Source organism: Stegodyphus dumicola, chromosome 8 (genome assembly GCF_044657685.1).
Source record: "Stegodyphus dumicola isolate Sdum_Otavi_A_Nest chromosome 8, ASM4465768v1".
NCBI lineage: Eukaryota > Metazoa > Arthropoda > Arachnida > Araneae > Eresidae > Stegodyphus > Stegodyphus dumicola.
The window spans coordinates 135,303,772-135,316,147 of NC_140775.1; the positions used below are offsets into that span (position 1 = coordinate 135,303,772).

Genomic DNA, 12,376 nt, shown 5'->3' on the forward strand with positions numbered 1-12,376 from the left:
GTTTACGTTTTCAAATGTTGCAAGCAGTAAAATCATGCGTGTGTTTCTTATCTGTAATTGTATTAAAAAGGGCAGAAAATACAACAACATGAATCGTGAACTTGAAAGAAATGTTGAGTGAATCATCTGCTTTTTTTACCTTGATGCAGGTTAGAGGGGAAAAAACTTTTATCATGATGTCAATAATTTGGTATTTCCGTTACGACTCATTATTATTCGGTAAGTATTTTTTCTTCGATATTTCATACTCAATGTTGGCCCACCAGCGGCTGAGCGGTAAAGTCGCTGAACAGTGCGGTCTGAGGTTCGAATCCCACGAACGGGCTGGCTGCATGGGTGTTTTCGTGGTTTTCCCCATGTGTAATGTGTATACGAACCAGTTTCCCTTAGAAAGTCCTCCAGGAAGGCATCCTTCCCCTCAGGCAGATAGCCCTCGAGGCTTTGCCATAATCACACACACGCACACATACTCAATGTTATGATTTCCAGAACCTATATACTGAATGTTTATATTTTGAGAGGCAACACGGATTTTCGGTACTTGACTGTATTACTATTTCACTCTAATAATGTAATAATACAGTGTTATCATTTCAATATCTTTTGTCAGATTTACTTAATAAATTGCTGGGCTGTTTTAAAATTTATATTGTTCTTTTTACTCAACTTTTTAACTTATTGAACAATATGATTAAATTGGATCCATTAACTAAGTCAAAGCTACCTAATTAAGGGAAAAGAGTATTTCATAGAATACTTAGGAAAACTTACTCATATTTACACTGCACATGTTGAAGATTTGAAAATTCCATGCAGCCAGCCTGTTTTATTATACAAAAGAATCAATATTATGGAATGTGGCTGCAATATTTCACAGTTAAATTTTCACTATTGCCCACTGGAGAGTTATAGAGGGAAATCAGTTTTAAGAAACCAGTTTTATTTCATTTTATTTTGCTATTTTATTCACATTCCTTTAATCTTCTATTATTACATGTGTTATTTTAAATATTCGCCACAAAATAATTTTGTATTTTTCATGGGGCAAAGTTTAAATAAGCTCTTTCCATGGAAATAGGAAATTATTCATTAATAAATAATATGATAAGTGCTATATTGTTTGTTTGAAATAAATCATCCATGTTATCTATTTAATAATTTTTCAGTTTGTTTTATGTTACAAAATATTCACTTCTAGAGTATACTGTCAAACAATTATTCGATTCCATAACATATGCTATGCTTCTTTATCAGAAAGCTATTGCCATAATAAATAAATATGCATTTCTTAGGGTTTTTTTTTTGGGAGGGGGCAAGCTTATTTTGAACTTTTAGTAGATTTTGCTAAAAAATTCTTAATAATTTTTCTTCTATCATTAATAGATCATTTAAACTATTTTTATATTAAAAACTCCATTTAGAATTCTAACTTTTTTTTGTTAATAATGGTTTTTAAATACTTTTCCTTAGCTGTAATAATTTTGCTATATTTGTCCTTCTAGGTACCTGACAGAGGTGGTCGACCCAAAGAGCAGAGACCACCTGTAGAAATGCCAAACTGGATGAAAAGATCACCGGGAGGTGCAGGTGGTGGTAGAGGTATGTGCTGTATTTTACTTGAAATGATCTCTTATGTCATAAACTGATGTTGATAGTCAAATCTCTACTAATAGACACATGCAGAACTAGGGCTTTTGTCAATTATCAGAAAAAAGTAATGGCATTATACTATTATTGAGTTTTAACTAAAAAATGAACAACATTTAGCAAATTTGTGTGAGTATGTAAAGAATTTTGATGGGCAGGTTTGCCTCTTCATATACAATCATTAAAAGATGAGCAGCCTTTACTTTTGTTTTTGATTTTGAAATTACGTTTCTTCCTTATTTTTTAGACTGGATGCCAGTGATTTCTTTCTATTCCATCATTTGAAAAATAACCTGTGATGAATGAACAATCTGAGTGAAGGATAACGTTGAACGTCATTTTAAGGAGGGTGCGAGACTTTTATCGGGAAGTGGGTTTTGGGCATATTAACATGTGCATGATGTGGCATATGGACATGTACAACATAGGATAAATCATACACGCATAGTACAGGACAGCACTTTATTTTTAATACAAGCAACTAAACAGATATAATTCACAATAACATAATATTTTTTTTTTTTTTTTTTGGTTTGCACGATAACATGCACAAGTCTTTTTTATCGTATCCCCTTCTCGTCATGTCTATTCTGACTTGGTATCATGGAACAGAGAGGCGAATGCATGCATGCTATTCACAGGATCATGGCATCACCCCCAAGATGATTTGATTGCATCTTTCAATGATTTGTCAAATCCATATAGGCAAACATTTCTTGAAACAAAAAAAGCTAATATTTATGTAATTTTTTACCTTAATTAACCAGTTCTTACTCATTTGAATTAAAATTATTTCAATAAAAATTCAATAATCTTCATCATTAACGCTTTCGAGATGGTGCATCTCTGTTTAAGACATACCTCGGGCGATGGGAGTCAAAAGGAATAGTCCCACAGAGTGGGGTTTTGCATCTCTAAGCCTAGCTTTAAAGAAAAAACTTTAAAAAAAAAAAAAAAAAAAAAAAAAAAAAAAAAACAGAACTTGGAAGTTTTGGGTTTGGAAGCATCAAGTTTTGGGTACCATTTTAGATTATTACTTAAGCTATCATATACATTAAAATTAACATTTAATATCTTTTACCCTTACTTCACATGATAATATGGTAAAAAATTTGCTTACTTTGAGAAATAATTTTCAGAAGCACTATTTAAATTACTCCAAAGTTTGAGAGAAGGAATGTATAAACTTTAAAATTAATTTTAAAAAATACAAGAAAGACTGTTTACAATAATCGTTATCATTAACCTTTCCAAGATGGTGCACCTCTGTTTAAGACATACGTCAAGGCAGATGGGAGTCAAAAGGAATAGTCCCACAGAGTGGGGTTTTGCATCTCTAAGCCTAGCTTTAGAGAAAAAAAACTCACAAAAAAATAATAATAAAAAATAAATAAATAAAAAATATTTAAAAAATTTTTTAAAAAAAACTTAGAAGTCATAAGAAATTGAGAATAATTTTCAGAAGCACTATTTAAATTATTAAGTTTGAGAGAAGGCATTTATAAACTTTAAAATTAATTTAAAAAATACAAGAAAGACTGTTATAAGAAGTAACAAAATCTTTCGCAGGAAGTGGAAGGCATGCCAGTGAGTTCAGTCTCTGACAAAATATCCGTATCAGAATCACTTGAAATTGCAATCTCTAACTCTTTTGAAAATGAATCTTCGGTCTCATCTGTGTAAGTAATTTATTCATTTACCATGCAAATAAATCCTTCCTCTGATTAAATAACATTTGCTCGCCATAATAAACTGAAATCAAGGGTTTCCAAAATAAGAAGGGTAGTACATGAAATATAAGCAATAAAAGCAACACAAGACGTAAAAGAATCTTACACAGTAGGTAAAAAGATTTTTTAAGATTTCAGAGAGATATCAGAAATGCGAATGTTTATATCACGTGGCAAGTTAAAGAGCCAAGCTCTGTTTGTTTACCATAGACCCACTCCTACCTCGCAAGAACTGACACCAAAGTTAGGCAGAATGTGATGAAATTTAAAGATCAGGATCCTAAAATCATGCTCAGTTCAAAAGTAATGCACACAGGACACCTTCTAGTGGTCTTTAAAAAATGGCTCATCTTAAAGTGCACACGTGCATCATCTGTTCTCTACGTTCATTCTTCAGTGGTGCATGGGGTGTATGCCTGGCTGTGAGAGACATTCATAGGGATTGCATAAAAGGGATGCCCATCTGGAAGTGTTTAAAAGATGTAACATTCAATTAATCTTCCTCAAAACTAAATCTTTAAACTTATCCTAAGCACATAAACAAAATAATGCAAATCGATCATTAACATTAAACTTATCGTACTTTATCAAAATATTATCCTATGTCAAAATTATCATATACTAAATATCAATCATATGTCCTTAACATTAGAAAAATTTCAAAGTCCAGCATTTTAGCTCTTAAAAGAAAAGTGTTCAAATGAAATAGTCAGATGTTCATAATGTCTCAAAAGTTACTTTCAGTCATATTTCAATCACTGGAAAATGTAATCATGTCATTAAATTGCATGATCTATATAAGACTTAGCATAGTCTGTATGGTTGTCGAAAAGTTTGTTCATAGTTCTGTGGAAAGTTGTAGTCGTGTTTCTTAACCCAAAGGGTAACTAAAAGCATAATGTTCTCAGCGTCTCACAAACGATGTCAAGTGTTGGCACTCAGGGTTTAGTTGTATTTACCTGTATCTTTAAGAATATCAATCAAAGTGAGGTAATTGGGCTTTGATACTTGGTAAATTAGGTCTGCAACATTTTACATTGAAAAAACATCAATTTCGATTTGTAAGTTTAGGTAACAGTAGTTGACACATAATCTTACAGTTCAATTTTTTTATCTCTAACTGGCAATTTTCAGAATACTAGATCTTAGATTTCCATACTTTCTCAAAATTTCCCCAAGTTCTTTTCTCTTGCATAGTTCATGATGTGTTAAGATCAAACTCTTCATCAGAATAGTGTTCTTTTGCTTTCAGTGGAACAATTCTTGGAATATTTTGAACGTCTCCAAAATCAATGTCTCCATTATACCACTCTTGTACCTTGTTTGTGTGAACATGCTTCGAACTGTCATGACACATTTGCACTATGTAACTGTAATCAGTATGCTTTTTACTTCCTTGTACAAAGTAAAAAGGAAGTATTGTAATCGCGAAAAGCTTCAGGCAGCATATTTCAACGAAAATATCCACTTTGACCACTTTCGAATGCAATTTAACGATGTTTTTGTGTGATATCTATACGTAAGGACAGAATAAAAGACTATTTTCCTCCAAAAAAACTAAAAAACTGCTTTAAAATGAATTCTGAAGAGAATTTTTCGTGGCGTCTGTACGAACGTATCTCGCATAACTCGAAAACAAGTAGCCTCAGAATGTTGAAATTTTGTATATAAGACTACTATAACATGTAGATGTGCACCTCGTATTTTGGTTTCAATCGGCCGGGCCAAACGTATATAAATATATTTATAAATATATCCACTCTGATACCCGGCTCAGTGATCTCAGTTTCTTTACTCTTATATGTTTGTAAATTGTACATTTTTTGCTTTAAAAATGATTGAATTATGTTGTTTTTATCTTCCAGTTAAAGTTTTTATGCCTTTCGTAATTCTGGAAGCAATATTTGTACAATTATCAACAATTTAAAAGCTGTTTACGTGCGGTTAAGTTTTAAATAACATGGCGGACATATTTGTTTACATTTGAAACAGCAGAATTGTAGATTTCTTGCCAATCTAGAGAGACTAAGCTTCGCAACACAAGAATAACGCCTTCATTTATTATTGCGAATTAAATCACGCTTAATCCTTTCTGGAAATTTTTCGAGGAAATAAGTGTTTAAGATTTACTTCGTAATTTTTAATACAGATATTTTGAGTTTTTATGTATTTTTGCCTTGTCGCGAAGTGAAAACTGTATTAATTGAATGAGAAATGCTCAATCGTCTGTGAAAAACTGTTTCTTTTTCGTTGTGTTTGCTTAATTTCTTTTATACAATGTTCTAGTTTTGTTATAGTATTTGAATAGAACATGTGGCAACGATTAGATAATTCTTTAAATGATATAAATTTTGTGTACTATGAGTTATAATATGAACGAAATATAATACTGTTAAGTAAACCTAGTGCCAGAGTGTCGCTATGGTAAACAAAGTGAATTTTAAAGAATGCATTTATTCTATTGTGGTTTATGCGCTGTCGGCGAAGTAGGTTTAATTCAATCTAATAAGTTAAATGAAATGCAAGAAAAAATGCGTATAATTTAATATTTCGTACAAGGAAGTCATGTGGTGTACACATCAGATTTTTTATGATAATAGCAGGTCTAGTCCATTTTGCATAAATTTTGTTTTCACCATCAGAGATTAAGACTGTAACTCTGTAACCTCCCCTAAATTCTTTATGACAACTCTTCTGGTTATAGTTGAAGGCATATGCTGGTTGCTTGCTAATAGCGGTAAGTTCTGCATATTGTAATGCAGTTACTGAATTTATAAGTCCTCCATATTATAATAAGTTACTGAATTTAGTTTAGTTGTCCATGGGGAATAGAGGTTTTGTCAGTTCATGACGTTTTCAAGACAGATAATGGGCTATTAGGCCATCTTCCATAATGCATCTAAAATGGACTAACACCAGTCATAGCATTAGAGACTTTTTCTTTAGCTAAAGTAGGTATGGTAGGGGTTTCAGTCTTGTAAAAATTCTGAGGTGGTTTGATGTATTCAGCATCAGAGCAGCATTAAATCTTTCTTCTTTTCTTTCTGTTTGAAGTTGGATGGTAAGGGGTCGAGAAGCTTGTTAACCCTCTCAGCATTACGGCCGAAAAATAAAAAAGTCCTCCACGAAAGCATCCCTCCCTTAAGACAGATAGCCCTCGAGTGCTTTCCCGTAATCTAGGTAGCGTATTCGGAAACTAAGTACCGTTTCATTCTAGCGCCGTCGCAGCTCTGTGGTAGGCGTCCTGCGCATGCGCACTAATCTTTCTTGTTCACTGACTTTCAATTGTCGTCATTTTGGTTGCTCTATGGTGTGTTTTCAGTTTGCTGTGCACATTCAAAATGTTTAAGACAATTAGTTCTCCCGCTGACTGTGAGATTCGTGCTGTGATTAAATTTTTGAAAGCGAGGAATGTTAAACCGGCCGAAATTTATAGTCAAGTGACAGAAGTTTACGGTGAATACGCAATAAGTGATGGAATGGTGAGAAAGTAAGTAAGAATGTTTAATGCAGGTCGAACAAATGTCCACGCTGAGGCTCGGAGTGGTCGGCCATCTGTTCTCACCGATGATTTGGTAAGGAAAGTTGATGAAGCAATTCATGAGAACAGACGCTTCACAATGACAACACTTTCAGAGGCATTTCCAGAAATCCGACTATCTCTTGTTCCTGCACATGAAGCGCGAGCTTGGTGGCAAGCGGTTTGGATCTGACGATGACACGAAAAATGCTGTGGAGTCGTGGTTATCGAAACTGGCGGGAAGTTTCTTTGACGATGGTATACAAAAACTGGTCACCTGCTATGACAAGTGTTTGATCATTGGTGGAAACTATGTTGAAAAATAGTTTAAGACATGTATTGTCATGTAAAAATAAAATTGGATTCAAAAAAATTGTTTTACTCTTTTTTTTTTTTTTTTTTTTTTTTTTTTTTCCCAAAACGTTACTTAGTTTTTGAATACGCCTCATAATAAACCAAAACATGTCTCTAAAGCACGACTTAGCATATATATTTGATTTATATATAACATTGCTCTAACATAAGTATTTTGACACAAAATTGTACTTTTTCTAAAATACCATACAACTTTTTTTTCCATATTTGGATTCTACGACTCAAATTATGCCTAGATATTAAATTTTGTAACTTTTGGTGAGAAATTTATGGAGAAATTTTAAAATTTATCTTGCCGCATTTTTTTTTTTTTTTTTTTTTTTTTTTTTTTTTTTTTTTTTTTTTTTCATTGTTCACAAGCGGGAAAAAAAGTCATCATTCATACTTTCAAAAAATAATTTTAACGAAGTGTGTAACCCACATTTTTATTATTTTCACTTATATAATTCATTATTATAATAAATATGCCAAACTTTGTTATTCTGTTAAATATGCCAGACTTCAAAATGGGCCAAAATGTCAATTCACATTATATCTTATAAAATTTTGAATAGAAAATTATTTTTTGCAGGTATGGCTTAGAAATACATCTACTTTAAGATGATGTCAAAAATTTTATAAGTTATAATTCTAAATGTTTTTCAAAAAATTTGTAAAAACTATTTACAAATAATACAAATTTATGTGATGCTTTTTCTGACTTGGTATCGCAGGGCAGAAAGGCCAATATGTGCACACTAAAGTGCATATGCATACTGTTTACAGGATCATGAGAGGGGGGAATAGTTTTCCCCCATTTTCTGAAAGCATCTTATCCCTAAGTGAATTGTTGTTAGAGACTGTGTAAAAAAAATACTTTTAAGTTTTCTGAAAATCTCTTTTGAGTATGTATGTTAATTCAGAACATCTGAATGTTGACTGTAAGTAAAACCTGGAATTTGGTGTCGTAAATATCTTTTCAGTTAGAGGTAAAATCGAGCATTACATATGAAGATCACAAATACGAAGAACAAATTGTTGCCATATGATAATGCATAAGTTATTTATCTTCATTTATTGGTGGACACTGCGAGCACTGCCCGAGAAAGTTATCGCTGAAATCAATCGCATCAATGACATTTTTTTTTTTTTTTTTTTTTTTTTTTTTTTTTTTTTTTTTGGGCATGACCGCTATAGCCTTAAAGCCATTGATCAGAGGTTCACAAGTTCTATCCTTGGCCAAGCAGCATCAATCAAAAGAACAGAAGCTTTCAATAGGCATCCTGACAAACATCGGCATTAAAGTGTCTAGCTGAATAGACCAGGAGCAATTGATTCGCAACACCAGTTGTAGATGTTATCACAAGATCAAAAGGTATAAATGCAATTTGTAGCAGCATCAAGTAAATGCCACCTCATTGGTGACCTGGACATATTATTCCTCTACTGCTGCCCCTTCAAAACAGGCAAAACAATAGCATCAACTACATACTCTTTCAGCTGCACCCAACCAACCAATTGCATTACAGCCGCACCGAATACGTGCTCCTGCTCCATCCCACTGTTAGCCGAGGAGTTGTAGCTGTTTGTTGAAAAGCATAGTTTGCTTTTCAACAGACAAGCCACAGGAATATCTGAAAACAAAACTAATACAGTCAAAAGTCGTTAATTCGGACACCCATAATCCGGACCTCAAAGCTAAAAACTTTCTGCGCATGCGCCGCGTTGGCACATGCGCACAGGCGTTTTACGCGTGCGCGTAAGACCTTGACTACTGCGCATATGCATGTGCGCAAGTGCAGAACACGTTTTCGCCTGTGCGTTTAATGTATAACAGATGGTGTAAGCTAAAATTATCTAATTATATAGTTCAGTTAATGTTAATGATTGCATTGTTCCTTAAACTTTGAATTGGATCCTGCTTATTATTTTTTGCAGACTGTAAGAGCAATTTTATAAAAGTAAACTTGAACTTTCAATTATGTCAGATAGAATTTCCGATGCTGGAACTTCCAAAGGATCTACAAAACGAAATTATGTTTCGATGTCCAACAAACAAAAAGTGGAATTGCTGCAAAAAATGGATAAAGACATGAAGAATGTGACAGAGAGGTTAGTGAAAACGAAAAAATTTCGATTGACAAGTTAGTCAGTATTCTCGGCACAGCAATTAACGGGACTTGAACAGCGGAACTTTGTAACTGAACAAGAAATTATGTCTGTTTATAGAATTAAAGAGAAAGTATTATCACATAAAACGAAGCAACTTAAACAACTTACATTGAAAGAAATGTTTAATAAAGTAAACAAATAAATATTAAGCTTTTTTTTTTTTTTTTTTTTTTTTTTTTTTTTTTTTTTTTTGTAAATTTTGATACCTTTTAGATCATAATTATTCTTTATTTCATAAATTATGGTTTCATATTTTTAATTTTAGAATTTCTGCATGCCATCTTACGCGATTTAAACTGATGATCTATAATCCGGAATCGCCGAAGTCCCGACGAGTCCGGATTAATGACTTTGGACTGTATATATTTCACTCAGACCTACAGCTAGGCCTTTACATAAAAACCAAAGTAAGAAGATAAAGCGAATGCGTGCCAAATTCACCAATTCTGTAGTACAATACAAAGTCCGAAATCCGGACTCGTCGGGACTTCGGCGATTCTTGTTTTGAGATTTTTTTAGTATTAGATCATCAGTTTAAATCTTGTAAGATGGTGTGTAGAAATTATAAAATTATGATTTATGAAATAATGAAGCATTTTTTATCTAAAAGTTATCAAAATTTACCAGTAAAGGGAGTGTAACAGTTCTGTTATCGGGACCAAATTCAGAAATGTTTGAATGTGTGTTTGCATGTATATGTATATATATACATGCACATATATTTGTCCTACATATTTATAGATGTATACATGAACATGTGTATGTGTACCCTTATAACAGAACAGTACAAAATAAAGCTTAATATTTATTTGTTCACTTTATTAAACATTTCTTTCAATTCCTTTTTTGTGCTAATATTTTCTCTTTAATTCTATTGATAGACAAAACTTTTTGTTCAAAGTTCCATTGTTCAATTTTTGTAATTGCTATATGGAGAATTCAGACTAACTTGTCAATCTAAACTTTTTCGTTTTCAGTAACCTCTCTGTTACTTTCTTCACTATCAGGAGCGGTATTTTCTGGATATAGAAGCATACTACAGATTTTGCCGTCTGTTGATTGATGATTGGGGCATTGTCATCGCATTGAAAATTTTCTGTTCTATCATCTTCATTTATTACCTGCGTCTATCATCTTCATCATCCTCACCATGAAATAAGGCAGCTGACCATAAATTATGCCAAGCAATTTTTAAAGTATTTGGAGACACATTCGTTCACAATCTTGCAATGCTCCACACAGCAGATTTTAAGCTAAAATATTTCAAAAATGTTCAAATAGTTTTGCCATTATTCAAGAAATTTAACATGGAATTTAAAAATGGTCCTTTATATTTGTATCCATAGCCTGAATGATGGATGTACAGTTTGGAAGAAAGAATAATACAGATACATTATCTTTCACTAAAACTTTAGGTGAAGTATGAGCTGAAAATTTGTCTACAAATCAGGAGAATTTTTGTGTTATCACATAAACCAACCGAATTTGCCAAGTTTTGGGTATGAAATGATTTTCAAACGAATCATTCATTAACATTTGTGTCATCCATGCTCTTTTATTTGATTAGATTTTTAAAAATCATTGGTAAAATCTTATGAGTTTTAAAATATGAAGTGTTTATGTTACTTTGTTTTGAATTTCAGCTGGAAGTTTGAGTAAAATTTGTGAATTGTTTATAAATAATGAATAATTATTTTTAGCAATTTTGAAATTGTATTATTGATGTATCCTGAATTGTTTTATGGTAACCACTTCTGTATAACATCCAGAATCATCTGGAACCAATAATAATCATCTTGAGCTTTTAATGAAATTTTGAGTAGTTTGAGTGAGAAAATCTGTAATCCACATTTACATCAAATATATTGATTTTTCATCTGTTGTATTTGTATATTAATATTTTATGTTATGATATTTTTAAATTAATGTATATTTATATTGCAGGTGATCGCCATGGTGGTGGCTGGCGAGGTCAAGGAAAGAAATTTCGAGGGGGCCATGGTCATAAAAGTGGTGGAAAGTGGTAGATCGAAGATCTTAAATTTTTCACATTTTTATCACTGACATTACTTTTAATGTTCTGTAAAAAAATGTTACATAAAATGTAGATTTTGCTCATGCCAGCATGATCATTGGTGTTCATATTCATCTTTGTTAAGTTTCGTAAATTGTGTTCCATTTTCCATATATTTTGCCATTTCATAATAATATTCTGCTGTTATTTTATACAGAAATTGACTTATATGAAGTAAAAATTGATAATATGGGTTGTTCCCAATTTTTGAAAGACATTTGCCTTAAATTTGTATAAATTATTGTTTTGTATTGTCAAAATAAATTGTATTTGCACAAAAATGTAAAAGCATGTTTTCAGAAAAGGCAAAATGTACAAATAAACATTGGTTTCCTCTTGATGTATTGGAAAGAGAAAATAAAATATTTATAAAACATTAAAAATGTAAAATTCAATTTCTCGTGTAAATCACATCGCTCAAGTTATAGAAGTCTTTTATGAATATTCTAAAAAGGTCAATGATAATGTAACTCTGGGCCTTTGAAAAACCTATGAAAATAGGTTATCAGAGAAGTGTGTAATATGAAGGATTATTGATAATAATCGAATTAGTGGATGAGATTCAGTGAAATAAGATAAGTACCCCTGTTTCAGAAAGTTTGTGCTTTCTTTAGATTTAGAGCAATGGCACTTATTTTAGATTATATTTGCCTACTCAAGGCTAAAAGTCAGGAGTGCCCATGATGTAATTTTCTCAAACAACATGTTTGTAACTTAAAATTAGGTGAAACAGCAATGTTATTTTGGCATGGATTTTAAGTAAAACTCTATTTATTTCAAGCACAATCAAACACAGCTCCATCTTCTTCATTAGCAAAAAAAAAATCTACATAAAAGGCAGGGGTGAGGTTCATATTTATATAAAGAACAATGAGCAGA

The 12,376-nt window shown here is 32.1% G+C and overlaps 1 protein-coding gene across 2 annotated transcripts in view; it reads left to right on the forward strand.

The window, feature by feature from the left end:
- Nucleotides 1–11,880, forward strand: part of LOC118186368 (protein FAM98A-like) — a 63,070-nt gene extending 51,190 nt beyond the window's left edge. For both annotated transcript variants that reach the window (XM_035356455.2, XM_035356449.2), the window contains 2 exons: nt 1,503–1,599; nt 11,368–11,880. In XM_035356455.2, coding sequence (XP_035212346.1) covers nt 1,503–1,599; nt 11,368–11,450 — 180 coding nt within the window. In that variant the 3' untranslated portion in view covers nt 11,451–11,880. The remainder of the gene's footprint in view (nt 1–1,502; nt 1,600–11,367) is intronic.
- The last annotated feature ends 496 nt before the right edge of the window (nt 11,881–12,376 follow it).